Here is a 27392-nt window from a genome sequence, read left to right as displayed (position 1 = left end):
AATAGGAGTCACAACGGGATAGAGTGGCAAATGGATCTAGGGGTACAGATATAAAAATTACAAGAAGTAGCGACGCAGCTCAATAAGGTCATAAAAGACAAATCAAACACTAAGATTCATTTCGAGAGGGATAGATTTGAAAACAAAGAAGTTATGTTAAATTGTATGGGACCTTGGTTAGACCACACTTGGAGTATCATGCACAGTTCTGGTCTCCATGTTATAGAAAGGACGTAGAGGGATCGGAGAAGGTGCAAAAAAGATTCAAAAAGATGATACCAGAAATGAGAGGATATTCTTATCAGGAAATGTTGAACAGGCTGGGGCTCATTTCACTAGAAAAGAGAAGGCTGAGGGTTGACCTGATAGAAGTCTTTAAGATAATGATAAGGTTTGAAAGGGGAGACGCAGGGAAAATGATTCCACTTGTGGGGAGTCCAACACTTCAGGTAATAAATATAAAATAGTCGCTAATAAATCCAATAGGGAATTCAGGAGAAACTGCTTTACCCAAAGATTGGGAAGAATGTCGAACTCGCTACCCAAGGAGTCGTTGAGGAAAATAACATAGGGGCATTTAAGGGGAAGATAGACAAGGACATGAGGGAGAAAGGAATAGAAGGGTGTTGTGATAGAGTTAGATGAAGTAAGGAAGGAGGAGGCTCACGTGGAGCATGAACACCGTCACAGACCAATTCGGCCGAATGGCCTGTTTCTGTACCTTGGTTTCGATGTAACTCGATGTAAAGGCTCATGTTCAGATCCACCCACTGAATGTGTAAAAAGACTGGTTACTGACTGAAGGAGACGCTGATATCATGCGACCAGTGTTACTTTGAGCTTCTTTTGTCTCGGTGTAGACGAGATGGGGTATTAATGGGACTGGAGTCGGGGAACCGACCACAGTCCGGTACTTTAAAGGGTGACTTATGAACCCCAGCCCACACATCACCAGATTTCTTGTATTTATTTCAAATAGTTGCCATGCTGGGCTCGTAAGGCATCACCAGAACTGTTCGACTAACCTTTCTACATCTGTGGGATTCAGCGCTTCGCTCCGTTTCTGTTATATTTTGTTGGATTATTTAAATAAGGCATCAAACACACTGGGGAATCACTGAAATGTAACTCTGTACAGAAACAAATGACAGTGAATTAACTGATGCCCAGGAGATCAGAAACATTACTCGCCTATCGTCTTGTTGACTTGTCAACCGTGTTTAGAGTCCAACTACCCGCGTTGCTTCCATGTAAGGGATTAAACAGAGAGGGCGGGAGTGGAGGAGAAAGAGTGACAGACAGAGCAGAGAGCGGCCTCTGATCTTCCAGCTCCACCTCCAGCTTTCTGCACCCGCCAATTTCAAACCGTTTATCGATAATAGAACCGAAACACAGCGCTCTGGACAAACCCTTACAGACTCGGACTTCATATTCAAGGATTTCCAGAAACCCGGAGCTTTTAAATAAGCCCCGTTACAATTAACAGTCAGTCATATTCCTGCCTAAATACAGTCCCTTCTATTACAAGTCAACCCGCCTCCTTCCATTTCAGTCCCAGAGTCCCCCGATTCTATCTCCCCACACATCCCCTCCCGGACGGGTTCAGCAGTTTACAAACACTTCATTCTAGCTGATTTCGAGAATCTCATGTGTTGGGGTTTGAGTTGAGACGCGATGTTTCTCCGCTAGTGGTACCGTCTCACAGAGACTCTCACCCTGAATCTGTGAAAAAGAAATGACCATGAACTGGGACTGAAGACGAACACATCCCCGGTTACACTGCGGCCCGGCCCGGACAACCCATTCTCTCTGTTTTATGTCAGACAGTATCCCACCTTCATGTCCAGCACAACAGAGAGACAAACACACACTGACAGTCGTACACTTCCTATCAGTGTGTTCATATCAAGCTCAATAACAGCATCCCACATTCATATACAGCACCAGAGAGAGACAGAGAGAGGGAGACAGGGAGACAGACACGGTGAGAGAGAACACGGAGAGACAAAGTGCCACAGTATCAGTTGCAGACTAACCTGTAAAGTTTCGTTTTATCCAGAAAGATCCCATTGGAGAGACAAAAGATGCATTCTCATCTCTCACTGATATTGCACCAGAGGCAGACACACTATTAATCCCACACTCAGTTCAGAGAGTGACAAAAACAATGGGCCACATTTAACCCTCTCTGGCCTGTTGTACTTTATTCTGTTTTGCAGCTCAGGGACGTTCAGTATTACTCTCAGTAATCGAGAGTTGCATTCTGATTAAATTAATCTGGGACCAGTGCTGTCAGATATTAATCCTACACGATCCCAACAAACACATCGACTCACTCTTTCCTCCTTTTTTCTCCAGGATTGGTTTGAGAAATCCTCCCCCCGCCCCAGCTTCTTCCTCACGCTTCAGTTTTATCAGTAAAGAGTGCAAGAATTAATCAAAGCCATTTATCACCCGCCCACTTTATCTATGAAAGGCTCTTTACCATCAAAAGATACCGAGAGAAACAGCAGGGATGGAAACATCGAGTTTCATAGTTAGAGATTGTAAAGTCAGTCTGGATTCCAGCGTGAGGCACTGGTGGAATCCCATCTCTTTCCCATTCTGGTGCCTGTTCCTGCACTGCCTGTGGACCCCATTCCCTCTGACCTTTCCCCCAGCCCCACTTCCTTTGCTCAGACTCTGAAAAATTCAAATTGGGGAAAGTTTCCATCGATTTGTGCATTGGGAATTAAACCAGATAACTGCGCATGCGCGGCTCAGCCTCGCCCCCAGGGCTGGTTGTTGGTGAGCAGAAGAGCGCATGCGCGTTCCCTCCCCCAGCTCGGCCTGTGGGCGCCATTCACTCAGTGAGCGGAAGAAGATCGTTCAAAACAGCCGGGACTGTAGAGATCACGGCCTCCGGAGGAAGGGAGCAAAGAGCAGCCTCGTTACAGCAGCTCATCGCTTCGGGACCGTGTCCGCAGATGGGCTCAGAGATCGGCATTGAGTCCGGAGCAAGGGCAGGGGAAGTCCGGGGGCTGTTTGGTAGAGGCGGAGTGGATCAGGAACTGGTCCCGGAACATGGAGTGAGCGGGGGAAGGGAGAGGCCATTCTCGGGCTGTGTATGTACAGGGTGTATCCAGGGTAAGGGAGACAGAATGGGAAGAACCTGCTATTTCAAATCATTGCTGCTTTCTCTCCCCAAACCAGTCGTGAATGTTCCTGGTTTCGTTCCAGTCTCACCCTGTTTGTTGTTATTGGACAGTGAAGAGTGGAAACAGTGCCGGGCAGTAAGGATGCGGGGAGTTATACAAAGAGCATCTATTGCAGGCACCAGGTGAGAAGTGTGAAGGACACATTTTAAACAACGGCTGTTTGCTTTCATTTGAACGGTAAGTCCCATGGGAGAGGGGATTAGAAACCTGACCTGTACAAAGGTCCCTGCCCCATCGGGTTGTCCCATTCATGGATCAGTGCAGGGGTTGGGTTGTGTCTGGATGTCACTAAATCGTTGTAAAATTGCCCAACACACGTGGTGTGCAGAAGCTGAGTGCTGCAGTACTGCAGTGGAGTCAGACACTGACACTGTTTGTATCACTGGTTTTCATTTGTGGATATTCAAAATAATCATTGACATGGATATTAATTCGAACACTTTTGTATTTTCTACCTCACTGGTTCTTGAGTTACAAGAGATAAATTTCTTCCGACAGGCAAATCCTTGAAGGACCCAGAATCAGTGTTATGTTTCCTCCACTCGAGGCACAAGGAACAGTGCAGCCAACTCCTTCTCCCACACAGTAAGTACATTATCACACACAGCGCACAGAGACACAGAGGCACAGACAGGTCATCAGTTCCACAGTCTCAGACAGTAGAAGCACTCAGTCCCACACTGATCCCAAGTTCCACCGGCACTTTTTCAATCCAACATTCAAACAGAGCAGGTGAGGCAGACGCTGTTCTATTTCCCCCGAGCTGAGTCACGTTGACAGGCAGATACAAAAATCCCAGTCGAAGTTCACACTATCAGATTGAAAGGCACTGTGTCAATCTCACAATAGGGCAACATTAGGTACGAATTAAATCACAGATCGAAATCACACATGGCACCCGATTGGAAGGTATAGAATGTATCCCAATAATATACCCTGAGATTCCAATTGAATACTAGCCCAGAACTCACACACACATGTGAGTTTAATACACTATTCGAATGGATATTGCATGTATCATGTGATACAAATTCCATACCAGTCCAAAACTCATGTACAGTATCAGATTGAGAAATGCTGTGACAGTGTAACCTGAGAAACAAATTAGATATCAGTTTATAATACACTCATAGTATGAGATTTATAGATACAGTATCAATTCTATTAGTGCAGACTGAGATGCACATAAAATACCATTTGAAAAGTGTCACCATATCAATTTGAAATGTACATTATCATTCACAATTGTACTTACAGAGATACAGATTTAATAGTAGTTCAAAAAGAACACAAATTATCTGATTAAAACCTACAGCGTCAAATCCTAAAGTGTACCCATATTTACCAGTTAAATAATGAGAAATATGACCTAAACATGAAGATATTAAAGCTACAATTTTGAACCCAATAATGCAATCTGAGAGAATAATTACATACAAATACAGAATGAATCTCACACTGAGATACAGTACCAGAGACTGACAGATGCAGAAGGAATCCCAAACTCACATACAATACTAGAGACTGACAGACACAGAGCGAATCCTACACTCACATATGGTACCAGAGATGACAGATACAGATTGAATCCCACACTGGCATACAGTACCAAGGACTGATAGATATCTGGTTAATTACTCACTCTCATAAAGTACTAGAGACTGACAGATAAATAATGACACCCACATTCACACAGTACCAGAGTCTGACAGATAGAGAATGAATCACACACTCACACAAAGTACCAGAGACTGACAGATAGAGAATGCATCCCACACCAACATGCAGTCTGAGAGGCTGCATATATAGAATGAATTCAACACCCACATACAAGACTGGAGACTGAAAGACATAGAATAAATCCCACACTCACAGTATCAGAGACTGCATATATGGAATAAATCACAAACTCACACACACTACTGACAAGATACAGAATGAATCTCACACTCACACACTGTTCCAGGGACTGGGAGATACAAAATGAATCACACATTAGTGCAGGCTGAGTAACACATTACTTACCAGTCCAAGAAGTATCAGATTGAAAGAAACAGTATCAATTCCATTCGTGCAGACTGATCTACACATTATAAACCACGACAAAAAACTGATGCAAATTCACTCTGAAATATACAGTATTCCATTCATGCAGACTAAGCTACACGTCATATACAAGTTCAAAAATGTCACTTTATCAGTTTGGAAGATAAACTAATGCACAATTGTGTTCACATCGATACAGATTTAATAGTATTCTCAAAAGTGCACACATTCTCTGACTATATTCTACAGAATTTCATTATCAGCCAATTAAACACTGGGAAAAATATGCATACATTGAGGTATTAAAGATACAGATTTGAACACCATACTGTAAATGGAGATACAAATTACATAGAGATAAAGAATGAATCTCACACTCAGATAGAGGGCCAGAGACTGACAACCTGAAGGAAAGCAGCGCTCACACAATGTAACAGTGACTGACAGATACAGAATGAATCCTACATTCACACACAGTACAAGGGACTGACAGATATAGAATGAATCACATACTTCCAAAGTACCAGAGCCTGACAGATACAGAATGAATCACACATTCACAGACAGTACTTGGGACTGACAGATACAGAATGAATCTCACAGTCACACACATTAATGCAGTCTGAGTTACACAATACTTATCAGTCCAAAAATCTCACAGTGTCAGATTGAAAGATACATTATCAATTGCATTAGTGCAGACTGATCTACACATTATAAACCACTACAAAAAACTGATACGGATTCAGACTGAAATACACTGTGTTCCATTCATGCAGACTGAGCTCCACATGATATAAAAGTTCAAAAATGTCACCATATCATTTTGGTAGATAAACTAATTCACAATTGTTTTCCCATCGATACAGATTTAATTGAAGTCCAAAAAGTGCCCACATTCTCTGATTATAACCTACATTACATTTTAAAATGTATCATTATCTACCAATTAAACACTGGGAAAAAATATTGATACATTGAGGGATTAAAGATAGTTTTGACCACCATAGTGTAAACGGAGATGCAAATTACATACAGATAAAGAATGAATCTCACACTCAGATAGAGGGCCAGATACTGAGATGCAGATTGAAACCAACACTCAAACAATGTAACATTGACTGACAGATACCGAATGAATCCGACACTCACACACAGCACAAGGGACTGACAGACATGGAATGAATCACACACTCCCACAGTACCAGAGGCTGACAAATAGAATGAAACCCACACTCGCACAATATACCAGTGATTGACAGATACAGAATGAATCCTACACTCACACAACGTAACAGTGACTGACAGATACCGAATGAATCCGACACTCACACACAGTACAAGGGACTGACAGACATAGAATGAATCACACACTTCCACAGTACCAGAGACTGAAAAACAGAATGAAACCCACACTCGCACACTGTAGCACGGACTGACGGAGACAACATTCATATCACTCACAAACAGTACTAGAAATTGATAGATGCAGAATGAATGACTCCCTCACATATATCGCCTGACACTGAGGGGAACAGAATGAAACCCTCATTCACACACAGTACCAGGGACTGACAGATACAGAATGATTCCCACACTCACATTCAGTACCAGGGACTGACAGATACAGAATGAATCCCACACTCACATTCAGTACCAGGGACTGACATACACAGAATGAATCTCATACTCACATGCAATACCAGAGACTGATCGATACAGAATGAAACCCACACTCACACACAGCACCAGAGACTGACAGATACAGAATGAATCCCACATTCACACACAGTACCAGAGACTGACAGATACAGAATGAATCCCACATTCACATACAGCACCAGAGACTGACAGATACAAAATTAAGCTCACTCACACCCAGTACCAGAAACTGACAGGAACACAATGAATCCCACACTCACAGACAGTACTCACAGACATTATTGCAGATCTGAGCTACACATTACATACCAGTCCAATAATTTCACCATGAACAGATTGAAAGGTACATTATCATTCACATATGAGTTTAGAGATTAAGATGAAACACTACTCCAAAACCCACACACTATGTTTGATTAAAGAAAATCGAAAAATATATCCATATTTACAAATTAAATACTTGACGAAAAACTGCATATACTTTAAAGTATTAAAGATACAGTTTCAAGTAAAATACTAGGAACTGAAATAAGAATACAGAGTGAATCCAGATTTGCACTTTGTCTCAGGGACTGAATTACAGAATGAATGCCACACTGAGATAAAGTAGCTGAGAATGGCAGATGCAGAATGAATCCCACACTCACAGATAGCACAAGAGACTGACAGTAACAGAGTTAATTCCACACTTATGCACAGTACCTGAGACTGGCAGATACAGAATTAATCCCTCTCTCATATACAGTGAAAGAGACTGGCAGATACAGAACGATCCTAAACTCATATGTAGTGCCAGAGACTGAGAGATACAGAATAAATACCATGCTCATACTCAGTACCAGAGAATGACAGATGCAGAATGAATCCCACACACACAGTATCAGAGATTGACAGATACAGATGAAATCCCGCTCTCATGCACAGTACAAGAGACTGACCTCTACTGGACGTAGGCGAGAACTGTGAAAGAGCGGAAAACAAATTCACATTATCTGTCGTGGTTGCAGAAACAGGACAATGTGCAATGTGAGGAAAGTTTCTGTCTGTCACTTCTACTCTCGTAATTTTGCACGTTTTGTGATTGCAAAATGAAGACAATTGATTCAAAATAAAGTTTTTGTTTCACTCATTCGATAGTTGTGAATTTACCCCGTTATTTTTCACTTACATTGCGCAGTATTTCTCTCTGATTTCTCAGGACACGATTTACATTGCTCCTCTACCCCATTTAAAATCATATTTTCCAAGCAGTATGTGGCCTCCTTTATTCCCCCTAACAAAATGCACCAGCTCACAACTTTCTATATTGAAATTCAATACACATTTACACGGCCGTTCTGCAAGTATATTTTGTCGAAGTATTGGCTATAATCCCAAAATCAATTACAAGAATTTAACACAGCATTAAAGCCAATGCTTGGTCTAACAAAATGTATTTGCATCTCGTCTCCATTCCCAGTTTTTCTAAATCACACTCGTGCAAGATATTGTGAAGAATGAGTTTATCTTCTGTCCCTCTCTCATCGGCAAACTTCATTGACCCGGGGTTTGGGGACATCTACTGGCCGGAAGCAGAACTGCAACAGTTCGGAACAAATTGCTGAAACCGAACAATGTGCAGTGTGAGCGTGTTTGTGATTGGTGGCAGGTTCTAAATCTGATTGGTTTCTTCAGGTATCCAATCAGAGAGTTACAGTGAATAATTATTGCGACATCACTCTCAGTGACCCAATCACAATCATTGCCTTCCCCCATCCCTCATTACCATAGGGTTGTGGGGCTGCCTATTTAATCCGAGCTCGGTGCGGATTTGGGTCATTTCTGGGTCTGAAATTGAGTTTGAAAATGCCTGAGGACAAGAAAGCAGCTCCCAAGAAGGGCGCCAAGAAAACCTTGAGTAAAGCACCAGCCAAGGGCGGCAAGAAGCGGAGAAAGTCGAGGAAGGAGAGTTACTCCATCTATATCTACAAAGTGATGAAGCAGGTTCACCCCGACACCGGCATCTCCTCCAAGGCCATGGGCATCATGAACTCCTTTGTGAACGATATTTTCGAGCGCATCGCGGGTGAGGCTTCCCGCCTGGCCCATTACAACAAGCGGGCGACCATCAGATCCCGGGAGATCCAGACCGCCGTGCGCCTGCTGCTGCCCGGGGAACTGGCCAAGCACGCTGTGTCGGAAGGGACAAAGGCGGTGACCAAGTACACCAGCTCCAAGTAAAACTCCACAATGTACTGAAAAAAAACCACAACGGCTCTTTTAAGAGCCACCCACAACCTCTCTGAAAGAGCTGCATTTCCTATATAATTGCTTAGTATCTTTTAATACCGCGATATTATTCCAATCCAAAACTGATACTGTAACTGCACCGTTGAAATTTCTGACCCATAAACTGAACGCGAGTTTCTGATCCGCTCCTTCCCATTCGTTTTGTTCTTAAAGCGTTACTATTCCAGCCACGAACACACCCTGAATGACCCCGGGAGCAATTCCATTATCTCTATGAATTCAATCTCAGAAATGTTTAATGTCTGAGGTGAAAATCCCCATATTAAAAGCAAACGCACCCCTTGCAGAAACACAGCGGAATAGGGGCAGAATGAGAATTCCGTCCGGGTCCCTCGTTTCATAGAAGCACTCCCGGCTCTGTGAGAAGGGAACAAACTATAACGTGTCACTTTCAGAAAGACTGAATTGAAACGTGTCACTTCACGGAATGCTGTGAATGGGGCTTTAGTCCCGTCCGGTACAGTTTGTAAGCGATAATAGAATGAGCCATAAATTAAAGCAGATTTTAAAACAGCGCCAGCGATTGGTGACGGGTAGCGCTGAATAAGACAAGATAAATTGAACGGGTTTAAAATCTTGTGCTCAGGGCGACATTGATCTAAATCCGGTCCTTTACGACACTGGCGGGTTTTTTGAAATTCATAAAATTCCTGATCTGTCCGTTGAGGCCGTTAAATCCCGCCCTCATCTAATTTCCAGCTATCTGATTGGTTATTGAAATAGGCAAATGAGGTGTAATAATGCCCAACCAATCAGATGATCTTTCAGTCAATAAAAAGGGTTAATACAGCCGTCATTCTTCATTCTTTGTGAAAGTGTTTGTGAGATTGTGGAAATGTCTGGAAGAGGAAAAACCGGCGGTAAAGCTCGGGCCAAGGCCAAGTCTCGCTCATCCCGGGCCGGACTGCAGTTCCCTGTGGGCCGTGTTCACAGGCACCTGCGAAAGGGGAACTATGCTGAACGTGTGGGTGCCGGAGCCCCGGTCTATCTGGCTGCTGTGCTCGAGTATCTGACGGCTGAAATCCTCGAGCTGGCCGGCAACGCGGCCCGCGACAACAAGAAGACCCGCATCATCCCCAGACACCTGCAGCTGGCCATCCGCAACGACGAGGAGCTCAACAAGCTGCTGGGACGGGTGACCATCGCTCAGGGCGGGGTGCTGCCGAATATCCAGGCCGTGCTGCTGCCGAAGAAAACCAGCAGTGTGAGCACCAAGAGCAAGTAAACCGGTCAAGATTTAATCTGGTAACCCAAAGGCTCTTTTCAGAGCCACCCACTGTATCTATGAAAGGGCTGAAGCGAGTCAGAGCTTAATTTAATAATAAATCGCTTAGTTAGAAACTAACGATATGTTGTTGAATACAAATGATCTGTTCAATACTCGCTTCTGGACAGTAGATGTCGCCAACCTCCAATAGGTTGAAATTTACAGATTGAATAGGAAATGAGGCACAAAATAATCAGTTCATTGAACTGGGAGGGTGGAATACAGAAATTACAGGTGAGTTTGATCATCGGCAACAAGAGGCACTCTATTGTGTTGCGGCCATTATTGTAAGTGTTATTTACAGTCTCATCCTCCCAGAACACTTACTCGGTCTGACTTCCAATACCCAGATTTGTCCTCCAGAAGGTGACGGATGTGTTGATTATTGTGTCAGCGATTGCTGAATCAATGAATGAAATTTGTCTATTATTGGCTGAGTGAGGGATTTATTCTGTCCCTGTCAGTCTGTTCCTGTGTCAGTGACGAGTACCGCAGTGAATGTGACACTAAGTTTTACACTGCTTCTGATTCTAGCGCTGAGCGAAAACACTTAAGTTCTATTCGTGCGAGTTACAGTGAAACAGCCTCTGTCACAATAACTGGAGAGGAAAAATAGACAAACTTTATTTGATCCAAGTCTGGTTCATTAGAGATGAAAATATTTCCAACAGTGCCAAGCTGATACTATATCGGAAATGAAAACTTGCATCTCTTGTACTTTGCACGCGTGCCCGAGCCTCTCCCTGTATCGATGTCCGAGTTAGATTGACACTGGGGGTGTAGATGCCTCACGTGAAAGTGTAGGACCGGAATCAGACCATTCTTTACCTGTTTGCCAGTAGTTTCCCTGTCCAAATGTGCCACTGGATGTGTTGATGGGTTAACAGTTATTAAACTGATCACTTACGTATTTTCTACCTCACCTGTTCTTGAGTTACATGCGATACGTTTCTTTCTACAGGCAAACCCTTGAACGAGCCAGATTGAATGTGACGTTTCCTCCACCCGAGGCAAAGGAACAGTGCAGCCAGCGCCTTCTCACACACAGTATGTCCATTATCACTCTCAGAGCACAGAGACACAGACAGCTCATCAGTTCCACAGTCTCAGACAGCAGAAGTAGTCAGTCCCACACTGATCTCAAGTTCCAGAGACACATTTTCAATCCAACAGCCAAACAGAGGAGGTGAGGCAGACTCTGTTCCATTTCTCCCGAACTCAGTTCCGCTGACAGGTAGATACAAAAATTCCAGTCCAAAGTCTCGTTTTCAGATTGTCAATTTCACAAAATGGCAATATTAGCCGTGAATTAAATACCAGATACCCCGAGATTCAAATTGAATACGAGCCCAGAACTCTCACACACACGTGAGTTCAATACATGCCTTATTCATTCGAATAGTGCATCATTCGGATACAAATTGCAAGTCCAAAACTCATGTACAATATCAGATTGAGAAATGCTGTGACAGTATAACCTGAGAAACACATTAGATACCAGTTTATAATATACTCATGTTAAGAGATTTAATGATACAGTATCACAGACACACAAGTCCAAAAATCTTACAAAACAAAAATTAAAGATGCAGTATCAATTCATTTCATGCAGACTGATCTGCACATTATATACCAATTCAAAAATGTCAGTTTGAAAGATACATTATCATTCACAATATTACTCAGAGATACAGATTTAATAGTTGTCCAAAAAGCACACAAATTATCTGATTAAAACCTCCAGCATCAAATCCTAAAGTGTATCCATATTGATAAAAACTATTTAAACATTGAGATATTAAAGCTACAATATTGAACACCATAATGTAATCTGAGAGAATAAATATAGACACAGAATGAATCTCACACTCAGATACAGTACAGAGACTGACATGCAGAAGGAATCCGAAACTCACATACAGTACTGGAGACTGACAGATACAGAGTGAATCCCACACTCACACACAGTACCAGAGACTGACAGATACAGAATAAATCCCTCACTCACACACAGTACCAGAGACTGACAGATACAGAATGTATCCCACATTCACACACAGTACCAGAGACGAACAAATACAGAATGCACCCCACACTCACACACAGGACAAGAGACTGACAGATTTAGATTGAATCCTACATTCAAATACAGTACCAGAGACGGACTGATACAGAATGAATCCCACACTCACACACAGTACGGGAGAGGGACAGATCCAGAATGAATCCCACACTCACACACAGGCCAAGAGACTGACAGATACAGAATGAATCCCACACTCACACACAGTACCAGAAACTGACAGATACAGAATGAATCCCACACTCACACACAGTACCAGAGACGGACAGATCCAGAATGAATCCAACATTCACACACAGGCCAAGAGACTGACAGATACAGAATAAATCCCTCTCTCACACACAGTACCAGAAACTGACGAATACAGAATGTACCCCACACTCACACACAGGACAAGAGACAGAGAGATTTAGAATTAATTCCACATTCAAATACAGTACCAGAGACTGACAGATACAGAATGAAACCCACACTCACACATAGTACCAGAGACTGACAGATACAGGATGATTCCCACACTCACACACAGTACCAGAGAATGACAGATACAGAATGAATCCCACACTCGCACACAGTACCAGAGACTGACAGATCTCGAATGAATCCCACACTCACACACAGTACCCGAGACTGACAGATACAGAATGAATCCCACACTCACACACAGTACCAGAGACTGATAGATACAGAATGAATCCCACACTCACACACAGTACTAGAGTCTGATAGATACAGAATGAATCCCACACTCACACACAGTACCATAGACTGACAGATACAGAATGAATCCGATACTCACACACAGTACCAGAGACTGACAGATTCAGAATGAATCCGACTCACATACGGGAACAGAGACTGACAGATACAGAATTGCTGCTTTACTCGGTCATCATCCTTTGAATCTGGTAGATAAATTGAAAGAAAGTCAGTGAAACTACTCCATTTTAATGTTTGTCTCTGTAGAATTTACTGCCCAATAAAGTGAACACGGGTCCGGGGTCCATTCAATTCCCTTTTGCTTTGCTCTCGCTCTCATTCAGATTTACACCGCCCCCGGTTTTCCCGTGAACCACCACTTTCAGGGCTATGAATCAGAATTTAGTTCCTTCCTCTTTCTCACTGTGGAGCCAATCTCTGAAATAATTAATTACTGATCTTAATATCCCGCATATTAGCAGCACGTTCCCCGCAGTGTAACAATCCAGAATGAACGACTGGAGAAAAGAATTGGCTCATTTTCAGGCTTCGTCCATGATTCCGTTTTCAGGACACACGGTTCCTGTTCAGTCCCTGCAACGGATTCAATTGATAACCTGGAGTTTGTTATTTTTACAGGTAGAAGTGAAATTTGTCCATATCAGCAATCTATGATTGGGGTTATATTCCGCAAGTTATAGACAATGTGTTTTTGAAACAGCGCTCGGAATTTGGGACGTGTAATACGGAATAACATTATTACAAAGAGATTTTAAGTCTTTGTGTAAAAACGACATGGCCGAGTAATTCACTTATTTCATACACTGAAATTGGCGGCTTTTTTCAAATTTTAAAAAATCGGTCAATTGTGGCCAACAATTTGCTCCGTTTTCTTATTGTCGTCTCTCCGATTGGTTCAGGAAATTAGTTTTCAAGCAAAGCAACCAATGAGAAGTAGCCTCAGTTTTGAGCGGGCTTTGCCAGTTGGGCCTGTGGTAATTCCAGGTCCCCAATGACTGAGCTCAAACGGTTCAATTTCACAAACCCTCTCAGTATCAGTGTCAGAAACAACCGTCAGAGGGAAAATCCATATCACAAACTGGGCCCTTATCACAGCGGCTCAGCTCAACCTGTTCTCCCATGGAAACCCCCGGTCCCACATCACAACATCTGACTGATAAATAGAACCAAAACAGAGCGAATGGAGTGAAGGAGCATTTCAGCGAGGGGGGGAATTCAGCTCCGGGTAAACTCACTTGTAACGTTCCCTGGACAATTCAGTGCACTCAATAAGGGAAGGTTCCCTCTCAGTAACCGGTGCAGCTCGCCGCCGATCCCAGCTCACCGTACTGTGTGTCACAGAAAACTCTTTAATTATAAAACTATTCCCTAGCCCAATATAACCCCGCACCAGTTCCCAGGTCAGTGCTCTCTCTGTGAGGCGGTGGGTGGCTCTTAGAAGAGCCTTTGTTTTGTGTCCGGTTAGAAAGGGTCGAGTCGTTCAGCCGCCGAATCCATAGAGAGTGCGGCCCTGCCGTTTCAGAGCGTACACCACATCCATGGCAGTGACCGTCTTGCGCTTGGCGTGTTCAGTGTAGGTGACCGCGTCCCTGATCACATTCTCCAGGAAAACCTTCAGCACCCCGCGGGTTTCCTCGTAGATCAGACCCGAGATCCGCTTGACACCGCCACGGCGAGCCAGGCGGCGGATGGCTGGTTTGGTGATCCCCTGGATGTTATCACGAAGCACTTTCCGGTGCCGCTTGGCTCCGCCTTTGCCCAGTCCTTTGCCTCCTTTACCTCTGCCAGACATGATGATTCTTCACTCAGATCGCTGCTGAATGAAAAACCCTCGCCTTTCTTCTGTATTTATAAAGCCCGCCCCGACCTGGTTGAGATAGGCACATTATCGGAGAGGCCGGGGAAGAGTGTTTGAATGACAGACAGAGCATGAAGTGCGGGAGAGGAGGAGACTGGCTCAGAATGACGGACAAGCGGACGTGCAACTTCAAGCTCCGCCTCCAGGAATCAGTTACCGTCCTTTATAAATTTTTCACCAGCATCAAATAGGAAATACAAATTCAGACACAATCCTTACAGACTCCGGCTTGATATTCAAGGGTTTCCAGAAAAAAAGGCGGAATATATAATTTAAATTCAATAAATGATGCACACTACAGTTCCAACACAATCACTATCATAATAAAATCAATCAATGCCGCTACGGAACCGTTGGAAGAGGGATAGTATTAGTTTCAGATTTGTAGCTGACAGGAGGCGCCCAATAGTTTAATAAACATAAATCGGTGTGGAAGGCAATCTGTACCTGTCCGTGCTTGGGTCAGTGTGGGACTGGATAGAATCAGGCACTGGGATGGACAGAGACAGTTCCTGTGTGGGTACAATGTGTTTATTAGAGCTGAAGTCATTGGGAACTGGACAGAATCAGGGAACGGAATGGACAGACCCAGGTCCTGTGTGGGGACTGCATAGATTCAGGGACCGGGATGGACAGACCCAGGTCCTGTGTGGGGACTGGATAGATTCAAGTATTGGATGGACAGACCCAGGTCCTGTGTGGGGACTGCATAGATTCAGGGACCGGGATGGACAGACCCAGGTCCTGTGTGGGGACTGGATAGATTGAAGTATTGGATGGACAGACCCAGGTCCTGTGTGTGGACTGCATATATTCAGGGACCGGGATGGACAGAGACAGTTCCTGTGTGGGTAAAATGAGTTTAATTAGAGCTGAGGTCATTGAGGACTGGATAGATTCAGGGACCGGAATGGATGGAGATTGGTCATGTGTGGCTATTATGAATTGAATTAGAGCTGGAGTCAGTGTGAAATTGGATCGATTCAGGTACCGGGATGGACAGACCCAGGTCCTGTGTGGGGACTGGATAGATTCAGGGACCGGGATGGACAGACGCAGATCCTATGTGGGGACTGGATAGATTCAGTGGTCGGGATGGACAGACCCAGGTCCTGTTTGGGGACTGGATCGATTCAGGGACCGGGATGGACAGAGACTTCTCCCTGGCCACTGTGTGAGCCGGAATATGACCGTTCGCAACCTTTGTGTCCTATCTGACCCTGAGATGAGCATCCGACCACATATCCGCTCGATCACCAAGACCTAATTCCACCTTTGTAACATCGCGCGTCTCCGCCCCTGCCTCAGCTGAAACCCTCATCCATTCCCTTGTTACCTCCAGACTTTGCTATTCCAATGCTCTCCTGGTCAGCCTCCGATCTTCCACCCTCTGTAAACATGAACTCCTCCAAATCTCCGTTGCCCTATTCTACTCCCACCAACTCACTTTCACCTGTCACCCATGTGCTCGGTGAGTTACATTGGCTCCCATTCCTTTAACCTCTATAGTGATGTAATATATCAACGTAGACCGGGGACAACTCTGATCAATAGGTCAGTCTCTTCAGACAGTGACCAGCCCTTTCACAGATACAGTGGGTGGCTCTGAAAAGAGCCTTTGGGTTTATCAGATTAAATCTTGGCCGATTTACTTGCTCTTGGAGCTCACATTGCTGGTTTTCTTCGGCAGCAGCACGGCCTGGATATTCGGCAGCACCCCGCCCTGAGCGATGGTCACCCGTCCCAGCAGCTTGTTGAGCTCCTCGTCGTTGCGGATGGCCAGCTGCAGGTGTCTGGGGATGATACGGGTCTTCTTATTGTCGCGGGCCGCGTTGCCGGCCAGCTCGAGGATTTCAGCCGTCAGATACTCGAGCACAGCAGCCAGATAGACCGGGGCTCCGGCACCCACACGTTCAGCATAGTTCCCCTTTCGCAGGAGCCTGTGAACACGGCCCACAGGGAACTGCAGTCCGGCCCGGGATGAGCGAGACTTGGCCTTGGCCCGAGCTTTCCCGCCGGTTTTTCCTCTTCCAGACATTTCCACAATCTCACAAACACTTTCACAAAGAATGAAGAAATCCTCCCGCACTCGCCCTTCTTATACCTTCTGGAGGTATAAAGTGGGGGCACTTGTAATTGGTCAATCTGTTCTCAATCTCATTGGTTCAGCGAACAGCCCAATCAGAGAGCTGTTTTATTCGCCAATCAATAGCCGGCAATGAGAAAGGGCGGAAAATACCGAACTGAACCGTTTTTTTTGAAATTTGAAAAGCCCGCCAAAATATTTGTAAAACAAGAAGCGGATTTAGTAAATAATGTCGCCTTGAGACAAAGATTAAAAAATCTCTCTCCTTTTACTCTGTTATTCCACATTTCCCGTCACAACTTCCAGAATCTTTTACAATCCGTTTAAAATCCGGCTCCCTTCATCGTTCGCTTTCAATCCGGCGGGAATAAAGTCCCATTTTGTAACGGGGCAGATTCCAGCTCAATCTTTGTAAAAGTAACAAACCACAGATTGTGGATTGATCCCTGTTCACTGGAGCTGCAGCGCGATCGAAACCGGAGCCGAGACTCCTGGTGTAAGAAGTCGAACAGTGACAGAGCCTTCAGACTTTTCTGTACTCGGTGCGACGTCCCTTTCAGGGTTGCTGCATTTCAAATCATTGCGGTTCTCAAAGTGATATTCCCGAATAATGAACAAACAAACGTGAAAAGGAGAAAGGAATGAAGTCTAATCCATCGCCTTAAGACGGCTATGAAGGGGCAGACGCGGGGGAAGGGGCGGAATATGAACGGGAATGAGAGGATCAGGGACACGTTTTTGGTTATTGGAACTAAATAGAAAGCGACACATAGATTATACCTGGCAGTGATTATGAGAATCTTCCAGATTTCAAGAGAAATTAGAAAAGCACAAGAGTTATAGAGAGACAGTTAGTATCAAACTATCTACAGTAAAATGATTCCATACAGAGGGGTCGGTACAGCGTCTTCAGAGAGACTGTGGGTGGCTCTGAAAAGAGCCTTTGTGTTTAGTTTTTTTCAGTTGATTGTGGAGTTTTACTTGGAGCTGGTGTACTTGGTCACCGCCTTTGTCCCTTCCGACACGGCGTGTTTGGCCAGTTCCCCGGGCAGCAGCAGGCGCACGGCGGTCTGGATCTCCCGGGAGCTGATGGTCGCCCGTTTATTATAATGGGCCAGGCGGGAAGCCTCACCCGCGATGCGCTCGAAAATATCGTTCACAAAGGAGTTCATGATGCTCATGGCCTTGGAGGAGATGCCGGTGTCGGGGTGAACCTGCTTCATCACTTTGTAGATGTAGATGTGATGTGGAGATGCCGGTGATGGACTGGGGTTGACAATTGTAAACAATTTTACAACACCAAGTTATAGTCCAGCAATTTTATTTTAAATTCACAAGCTTTCGGAGATTTTCTCCTTCCTCAGGCAAATGTTTTGCCTGAGGAAGGAGAAAATCTCCGAAAGCTTGTGAATTTAAAATAAAATTGCTGGACTATAACTTGGTGTTGTAAAATTGTTTACAATTATAGATGTAGATGGAGTAACTCTCCTTCCTCGACTTTCTCCGCTTCTTGCCGCCCTTGGCTGGTGCTTTACTCAAGGTTTTCTTGGCGCCCTTCTTGGGAGCTGCTTTCTTGTCCTCAGGCATCTCAAAACTCAATTTCAGACCCAGAAATGACACAAATCCACTCCGAGCTCGGATTAAATAGGCAGCCCCACAACCCTATGCTAATAAGGGATGGTGGAAGGCAATGATTGTGATTGGGTCATTGGGAGTGATAAACGTCACCTTTTCCTTTCACTCTCTGATAGGTTTCTTCAGATATCCAATCAGATTTAGAACCTGCCACCAATCACAAACACGCTCACACTGCACATTGTCCGGTTTCAGCAATTTGTTCCGAACTGTTGCAGTTCTGCTTCCGGCCAGTAGATGTCCCCAAACCCCGGGTCATTGAAGTTTGCAGATGAGAGAGGGACAGAAGATAAACTCATTCTTCACATTATATTACACGAGTGGGATTCAGAGAAACTGGGAATGGAGAACATTTTGTTGGAGCAAACATTTGTTGTAATGTCGTGTGAAATGCTTGTAATTATTTAGTGGGTATAGCCTATACTGAGGAAGAATCTAACAAAATTCAAGAAGACTTTAATAAACTTGCTGAAAGGCGGTGAAAATGGCCATTGAATTTCCATATAGAAAGTTGTGACGTGGTGCATTTTGCTCGGGGGAATAAGGAGGCCACACACTGCTTGGAAAATAAGAGTCTAAATGGGGTCGAAGAGCAAAGGGATTTAGGGGTACAGATTGACAAATCATTAAAGTAGCAACTCAGGTTGATAATGTCATAGAAAACAAACACAGAGGTTTATTTCTAATGGAACAGAATTGAAAAGGAGATAAGTTCTGTTGAACTGTAAATTAAACTGTCAAACCTTCTGTCAAACTATTAAACCTTCCCTTTCTGAAATCCGTGCTGACTATTCTTTATTATATATTCGGTTTCTAGATGTTTATCTACTGCATCATTGAGTAAAGGATTCCATGATCATCCCCACCACCGACCTTTCGTTAACTGGTCTATAGTTCCCTGCACTTGTTCTATCTCCTGTTTTAAAATATAACAATCCCATTAGCTGTCATCCAGTCCTTTGGCACTATTCCACTTTGTGATGATTTTTTTCTATATATGTAACAGTGCCTCTGCTATCTCTTCCCTTGCTTCATTTAATATGCACGGATACAATCCATCAGGACCAGTTTAACCACCCTTTCTAACTTAAATGTCTTGATATCTTTATTGACCTCTTCCTTTAATATCATGTTCACCCTGTTAAACTCCCGGGTAAATATGAGCAAAGTAACAATTCAATATTTCTGCCATTTCGCTGACGTTACCTGTTAGTTTATCGTGTGCATCCCTCAGTGGCACTCAAACTATTCTGATTTTCATTTTGTTATTTTTGTGTCTGTAGAATAATTTATTATTTCTTTTCATATACCTTGATAATTTGATTTCGTGGTTCCTGTTTTCTTCTGTAATTGTTTTTGTGATTTCTTCCTAACCTCTTCCGATTTGCTTTTGTCATCCTCTTATTAATATCTATGAATGAGAAATTCCACCAGCTTGTTGTGTCTGTTCAGGGGCTGATGTTTGGGAACTATTTATTGTCTGTGATTCAAGTACCAAAAATCCAAAGGGCGCAATTCAGTGTGAAACTCCACAGAAACACTCTACTTCTCTCTCCTCGTGAAATAAGGCGCTTTCATGGTGAGTATAGCTGCCTTCCAAACAGTTAATTCCAACAGGTTTGAATTCTGAATTCAGAAACACCAAGACTGGAACCGAATTTGATGATGTTCAGAGGGATCGTGTTTCCAAAACACAAACGGGTCTAATTTATATTCAAAAAATATTTTAAAAATTCATTTATTTCCCCCATAACGTTGAATTGAACTTTGTTCCTTTGTATTATTATTTCTCCTGATCTGTACAGTGGATACAGGACACAATTGCCCGGATTCAGTGAAATTAATTGATTTTCTGAAGTTTTTCCCTCTGCAGATTCCAGTTCCTTATTTAAATTATGTCGGATTAACCTTTCTGATCTATAGAAGGATCATTGACCTGAACCGTTAACCCGAGCTTCCCTTCTCCACAGATGCTGCCGGACCTGCCGAGTCTTTCCAGCATTTTCGGTTTTAATTTTTTCTATGTTTTATCCCTTTCACTTTTGACGCTCATTGGAACTTCCAGATTTGCGCTCAGTTTTTATTTGTGTTTCAGTTCGGTTTATTTGAATTAATATAAATCGTGTCCTGAGAAATCAGACAGAAATATTGAGCAATGTAGAGTGAAACATAATGGGGCAACTTTCGAATGAGCAAAGCAAGAACATTATTATGAATCAATTGTCTTCATTTTCACTGACAAAATATGAAAAATTACGAGAGCAGAAGTTACAGAGAGAAACTATTTCCTCCCATTGCACATTGTCCTGAATCTGTATCAACGACAGATAATGTGAATTTGTTCCACTCTGTTACAGTTCTCCCTTACAGCCAGTCGATATCAGAATGTATGTGAGTTTGGGATTAATTCTCTGTCAGTTTCTGGGACTGTATTGAGTGTGAGATTCATTCTGTGTCTGTCAGTCTCCGGTACTGTGTGTGTGTATGTGTGTGTGGGATTTATTCTTTATCTGTCAGTCTCTGGTGCTTTAAGTGAATGTAGGATTCATTCTATTCTTGTCAGTCTCTGGTACTGCGTGTGAGTGTGGGATTCATTGTGTAACTCCGTCTCTGGGACAAAGTGCAAGTCTGGTTTCGTTCTGTATTCTTATTTCATGTTACAGTATATTGCTTGAAACTGTATGTTTAATTCATTAATGTATGCACAATCTTTTGTCTAGCATTAATTTGTAATTATGGATAAACTTTTGGATTTTGTTTTAATCAAACAACGTGTGTGAGTTTTGGTGTAGGATTACACTTTAATCTCTGAAGACTATTGTAAATGATAATTTACATTTCATCTTTTACTGTGAAATTATTGGACTGGTATTTCGTGTGCAGCTCAGTTTGTGCTAATGGAATTGATACTGTATCTTTCAGTCTGATTCTGTGTAATATATTTAGATTAGTCTGTAAGGTGTAGCTCAGTCAGCTATAATGGAATTGATACAGTAACAGACTTAAAGATGAAGTATGAGGTTTTTGAACTGGTATGGAATGTATAGCTCAGTCTGTACAAATCAAATTGATACTGGGGCTCAATCAGCTATAATAAGAATGATACTGTATCTTTCAGTCCGATACCGTGTGAGGTTTTTGGACCGGTATGTAATGTGTAGCTTAGTCTGCACTAATGGAATTGATGCTGTACCTTTTATTCTGCTACTGTGTAATATATTTAGACTGGTGTGTAAGGTGTAGCTCAGTCTGCACTAATGGGATTGATACTGTATCTTTCAGCATGGCCAAGAATGTGATTTTTGGACTGGTAGGTAATGTGTAGCTCAGTTTGCAGTAAAGGAATTGTTACTGTATCTTTCAGTAGGATACAATATGCAAATTTTGGACTATATATAATGTGTAGCTCAGCCTGCACTAATGCAATTGATAAAGTATCTTTCAGTCTGACACTGTATGAGATTTATGGGTTGTATGTAATTTGTTGCTCATTCAGCATTGATGGAATTGATACGTTTTCTGTCAATCTGACACTGTGATTTTTTTTTGTTCTAGTATGCAATGTGTGGTTCAGTCAACACTAATGGAATTGATGCTGTACATTTCAGCATGAGCTTGAAGTGATTTTTGGACTGATATGTAATGTGTAGTTCAGTCTGTACGAATGGAATTCAAACTCTAGCTTTCAGTCAGACACTGAGAGAGATTTTTGGACTGGTTTGTAATGTGTGGCTTAGTCCACACTAATAGGATTCATACTGTATATTTCAGTACGACACTGCATGCGAATTTTGGACTGTATATAATGTGTAGCTCAGTCTGCACGAATGGAATTGATACTGTATCTTTCAGTCTGATGCTGCGCAATATATTTAGACTGGTGTGTAATGTGTAACTCATTCTGCACTAATGGGATTGATACTGCATCATTCGGCATGACCCTGAATCTGTTTTTTGAACTGGTATATAATGTGTAGCTCAGTCTGCTGTAATGGAATTCATACTGTGCCTTTCAGTTTGACCCTGAATGTGATTTTTGGACTGGTATATAATGTGTAGCTCAATCTGCACTAATGGGATGATACTGCATCTTTCAGTCTCATACTGTGAGAGATTTTTGTGCTGGTATGTAATGTGTACGTCAGTCTGTACTAATCAAATCAATACTATATCTTTCAGTTTTATACTGTATGAGAATTTTGGACTGGTATCTAACGTGTACCTCAATCTACAGTAAAGGAATTAAAACTGTACATTTCATTCTGACACCATGAGGTTTTTGAACATACATGTGAGTCAAATATGGGTAACATCTGAATTGGTATCTAATTTGTATCTCAGGGTGCACTATTGGCATGACTACTGCAGCTTTAAACTCAAAATGTGTGTGAATTGAGGGCTGGTATTTAATTTTAATCTTGGAGTACACTATTGTTATTCACTCTGTATCTATCAATCAGTACCATGTGTCAGTTCTATCTGGTATTTAATTTGTAGCTCAGGCTGAAATAATGTGAGAATTGAAACAGTGCCTTTCAATCTGAAACTGGGTGTGATTTTGGACTGGGAATTATTTATTTGCCAGTCAGCGGTACTGAGTCATTGTGAAATAGAAATTCCGTCTGTCTCTCCTGCTCTGTTTGACTGTTGGATTGGGATCAGCGTGGTATTGACCATTTCTGCTATCTGAGAATGTGGAACTGATGACCTGTCTGTGTCTCTATGCTCTGAGTGTTAATGTACATACTGTGTGTGAGAAGGAGCTGGCTGCACTGACTGCTCCTTGTGCCTCGGGTGGAGTAAACATCACACTGATTCTGGGTCCTTCAACGAATTGACTGATGGAAAAAAAACTGTCTCTTGTAACTCAAGAACAGGTGAGGTAGAAAAAACCAAAAGTGATCAATTGAATCTCTCTGTTAATAATCATTTTAATATCCACAAAGGAAAAACAGCGATACAAACAGTGTCAGTGTCTGATTCCACTGCAGTACTGCAGCACTCAGCTTCTGCACACCAGGTGTGTTGGGCAATATTACAATTTAGTGACATCCAGACACAACCCAACCCCTGCACTGATCCATGAAAGGGTCTACCCGATTGGGCAGGGACCTTTGTACATATCAGATTTCTACTCCCCTTTCTCATGGGACTAACCGTTCAACCGAAACAAAACAGCCGCTGTTTAAAATGTGACCTTCACACTTCTCACCTGATGCCTGCAATAGATGCTCTTTGTATAACTCCCCATATCCTTACTGTCCGGCTCTGTTTACTGTTCAATAACAAACACTAAAGGTTAATGGGCAGGTTTAAAAAATCAGATTTAGTACCTGCCACCAATCACAAACACGCTCACACTGCACATTGTCCGGTTTCAGCAATTTGTTCCGAACTGTTGCAGTTCTGCTTTCGGCCAGTAGATGTCCCCAAACCCCGGGACAGTGAAGTTTACAGATGAGAGAGGGACAGAAGATAAACTCATTCTTCACATTATATTGTACGGGTGGGATTTAGAAAAAATGGAGACGAGCTGCAAGTACATTTTTTTTTGGACCAAAAACTACTTGTAATGCTGTGTTAAATTCTTGTAATCGATTTAGGGCGTATAGTCAATATTGAGGAAGACTGGGACAAAATAAACTTGCAGAACGGCCGTGTAAATGGTCATTGAATTTCAATATAGAAAAGTGTGAGGTGGTGCATTTCGCTCGGGGGAATAAGGAGGCCACATACTGCATGGAAAATAAGAGTCTAAATGGGGTAGAGGTGCAATGTAAATCATCCTGAGATATCAGCGAGAAATACTTCGCAATGTAAAGCGAAATACAATGGGGTAAATTCACAACTATCGAATGAGTGAAACAAAAACTTTATTATGAATCAATTGTCTTCATTTTTCACCGTCAAAAAGTGCAAAAATACGAGAGTAAAAGTTGCAGACCGAAACTTCCATCACATTGCACATTATCCTGTTTCTCTGACCACGACAGATAATGTGAATTTGTTCCCTCATTACAGTACTCGCTTACGGCCAGTAGATGTCATCTCTAGCACTGTACATGAGAGTGGGGTTGATTCTGTCATTGTCAGTCTCTGGTACTGTGCGTGAGTTTGGGATTCATTCAGTATCTGTCAATCTCTGGTACTGAGTGTGAGCATGGGGTATGTTCTGCATCTTTCAGTCTCAGGTACTATATATAAGTGATGGATTCATTCTGTATCTGTCAGTCTCTGGTACTTTATGTGAGTGTGGGATTATTTCTGTATCTGTCATTTTCTGGTGCTGTATGTGAGTGTGGGATTCATTCTGTATCTGCCATTCTCTGCTACTTTATCTCAGTGTGGGATTCATTCTGTCATTCAGTCTCTGAGACAATGTGCAAGTCTGGATTCATTCTGTATTCTTATTTCAGTTTACAGTATCGTATTTGAAACTGTATCTTTAATGCTTTAAATTATATATAGTTCTTCGTCGATTATTTACGTTGTTAATATGGATACATTTTTCGATTTTCTTTATTCAAACAATGTGTGAGAGTTTTGGAGCAGTATTATATCTTAATCTCTGAACTGTATTGTGAATGATAATGTACGTTTCAATCTGTTCCCGGTGAAATTATTGGACTGGTATGTAATGAGTAGCTCAGTCTGCAATAATGGGATTAATTCTGTATCTGAGTCTAACACGACATGTGATTTTTGGACACGATATGTAATATGTAGCTCATCCTGCACTAAAGGAATTGATACTGTATCTATCAGTCTTATACTGTATGAAGTTTTTGGACTGGTGAGTAACATGTAGTTCAGTCTGTGCTAATGGAATTGATATTATATCTTTGAGTCTGATAAGGTATGAGATTCTTGGATTGCTATATAATGTGTGGCTCAGTCTGCACTAATGAAATCGATACTGTACCTTTCAGTCTAACATTGTATGAGATTGTTGGACTGTTATATAATGTTTAGCTCAGGCGGTGCTAAAAGAATTTAAACTATATCTTTCAGTCTGATCATTTATGTGATTTTTGGACTCGTATGTAATGTGTAGCTCAGTCTGCACCAATGGTATTGATAATATTTATATCTGTATAATACTGAGTATTTACCAATATATCTAATATGTAGCTCAGTCTGCACTAATGGAATTTATACTTTATCTTTCAATCTGATACTATGAGATCTTTGGACTGGTCTGTAAAGTGTAACTCAGTCAGCAGTAATGTGACTGTGACATTCATTCTGTATCCATCAGTCTCTGGTACTTTTTGAGTGAGAGATTCATTCTGTATCTGTCAGTCCCTGGTACTGTGCGCGAGTGACATTCATTCTGTTCCGGATACTGTATGTGAGTGTAGGATTCATTCTATATCTGTCAGTCTCTGGTACTGAGTGTGAGCATGGGGTATATTCTGCATCTCTCAGTCTCAGGGGTATTACATATAAGTGATGGATTCATTCTGAATCTCTCAGTCTCTCGTGCTATCTGTGTGTGTGGGATTCATTCTGTATCTGCCATTCTCTGCTACTTTATCTCAGTGTGGGATTCATTCTGTAATTCAGTCTCTGAGACAATGTGCAAGTCTGGATTCATTCGGTGTTCTTATTTCAGTTTACAGTATCGTTTTTGAAACTGTAGATTTAATACTTTAAATTATATACAGTTATTCATCGAGTATTTAATTTGTTAATATGCATGCACTTTTCAATTTTCTTTAATCAAACAATGTGTGTGAGTTTTGGAGTAGTATTACATCTTAATCTATGAACTTTTTTGTGAATGATAATGTACCTTTCAATCTGTTCCCAGTGAAATTATTGGACCCTTATGTAATGTTTAGTTTATTCTGCAATAATGGGATTAATTCTGTATCTCAGTCTAAACTGTATGAGATTTTTGGACTGGTGTGTAACATGTAGCTCTGTCTGTGCTAATGCAATTGATATTGTATCTTTGAGTCTGATAAGGTATGAGATTCTTGGACTGCTATATAATGTGTGGCTCAGTCTGCACTCATGAAATCGATACTACATCTTTTAGTCTAATATTTTATTGGATTTCCAGTCTGGTATGTAATGTACAGCTCAGGCAGTGCTAATAGAATTGAAACTCTATTTTCCAGTCTGATCATTTAAGAGGTTTTTGGACTCGTATGTAATGTGTAGTTCAGTCTGTACCAATGGTATTGATACTGTTTATTTCAGTATAATACTCCATGAGTATTTACCAATATATCTAATATGTAGCTCAGTCTGCGCTAATAGAATTGATACTGCACCTTTAAATCTGACACGATGAGATTTTTGGACTGGTATGTAATGTGTAACTAAGACAGCATTGATGGAATTGATGAGGTATCTTTCGATCTGCGACTGTGAGATTTTTGCTCTGGTACGTAATGTGTAACTCAGCCTGCACTAATGTAGGTGACTGTGAGATTCACTTTGTTACTCTCAGTCTCTGGTACTGACTGTGAGTGTGGGATTCATGCTGTAACTGTCACTCTCTGGTACTCTATTTGACTGTGGGATTCATTCTGCATATA

General features: G+C 42.2%; 4 protein-coding genes across 4 annotated transcripts; 2 read left to right on the top strand and 2 right to left on the bottom strand.

Moving 5' to 3' along the window:
- Nucleotides 1-8564: 8564 nt before the first annotated feature.
- LOC137312449 (histone H2B 1/2-like) lies at nucleotides 8565-9544 on the top strand. The gene has a single exon (XM_067979002.1). It carries the CDS (start codon nucleotides 8751-8753, stop codon nucleotides 9123-9125), a length of 375 nt encoding a protein of 124 aa, XP_067835103.1. The 5' UTR covers nucleotides 8565-8750; the 3' UTR covers nucleotides 9126-9544.
- A 473-nt stretch (nucleotides 9545-10017) lies between these two features.
- Nucleotides 10018-10419, top strand: LOC137312604 (histone H2A.J-like). Its single transcript, XM_067979130.1, has one exon. The coding sequence runs from the start codon at nucleotides 10030-10032 to the stop codon at nucleotides 10417-10419; it is 390 nt and encodes a 129-aa protein (XP_067835231.1). The 5' UTR covers nucleotides 10018-10029.
- A 6351-nt stretch (nucleotides 10420-16770) lies between these two features.
- On the bottom strand, nucleotides 16771-17160 carry LOC137312631 (histone H2A-like). Its single transcript, XM_067979152.1, has one exon. The coding sequence runs from the start codon at nucleotides 17158-17160 to the stop codon at nucleotides 16771-16773; it is 390 nt and encodes a 129-aa protein (XP_067835253.1).
- A 942-nt stretch (nucleotides 17161-18102) lies between these two features.
- On the bottom strand, nucleotides 18103-18795 carry LOC137312613 (histone H2B 1/2-like). The gene is made up of 2 exons (XM_067979137.1): nucleotides 18669-18795; nucleotides 18103-18433 (listed from the first exon to the last, which is right to left on the bottom strand). The coding sequence occupies exons 1-2, from the start codon at nucleotides 18793-18795 to the stop codon at nucleotides 18186-18188; spliced, it is 375 nt and encodes a 124-aa protein (XP_067835238.1). The 3' UTR covers nucleotides 18103-18185.
- Between the last annotated feature and the right edge of the window lie 8597 nt (nucleotides 18796-27392).

The sequence above is a fragment of the Heptranchias perlo genome, unplaced genomic scaffold (genome assembly GCF_035084215.1).
Source record: "Heptranchias perlo isolate sHepPer1 unplaced genomic scaffold, sHepPer1.hap1 HAP1_SCAFFOLD_43, whole genome shotgun sequence".
Taxonomy (NCBI): Eukaryota; Metazoa; Chordata; class Chondrichthyes; order Hexanchiformes; family Hexanchidae; genus Heptranchias; species Heptranchias perlo.
This window is presented reverse-complemented; position numbering and strand designations above follow the sequence as displayed.

What these genes read in the sequence shown, in the direction of transcription:
- LOC137312449 (XM_067979002.1), top strand. Translation starts at nt 8,751, where the DNA reads ATGCCTGAGGACAAGAAAGCAGCTCCCAAGAAGGGCGCCAAGAAAACC.
- LOC137312604 (XM_067979130.1), top strand. Translation starts at nt 10,030, where the DNA reads ATGTCTGGAAGAGGAAAAACCGGCGGTAAAGCTCGGGCCAAGGCCAAG.
- LOC137312631 (XM_067979152.1), bottom strand. Translation starts at nt 17,160, where the DNA reads ATGTCTGGAAGAGGAAAAACCGGCGGGAAAGCTCGGGCCAAGGCCAAG.
- LOC137312613 (XM_067979137.1), bottom strand. Translation starts at nt 18,795, where the DNA reads ATGCCTGAGGACAAGAAAGCAGCTCCCAAGAAGGGCGCCAAGAAAACC. An exon ending in CTCCATCTACATCTATAATT is followed by an intron (nt 18,434 to 18,668) that starts GTAAACAATTTT and finishes ACATCTACAAAG; the next exon opens with TGATGAAGCAGGTTCACCCC.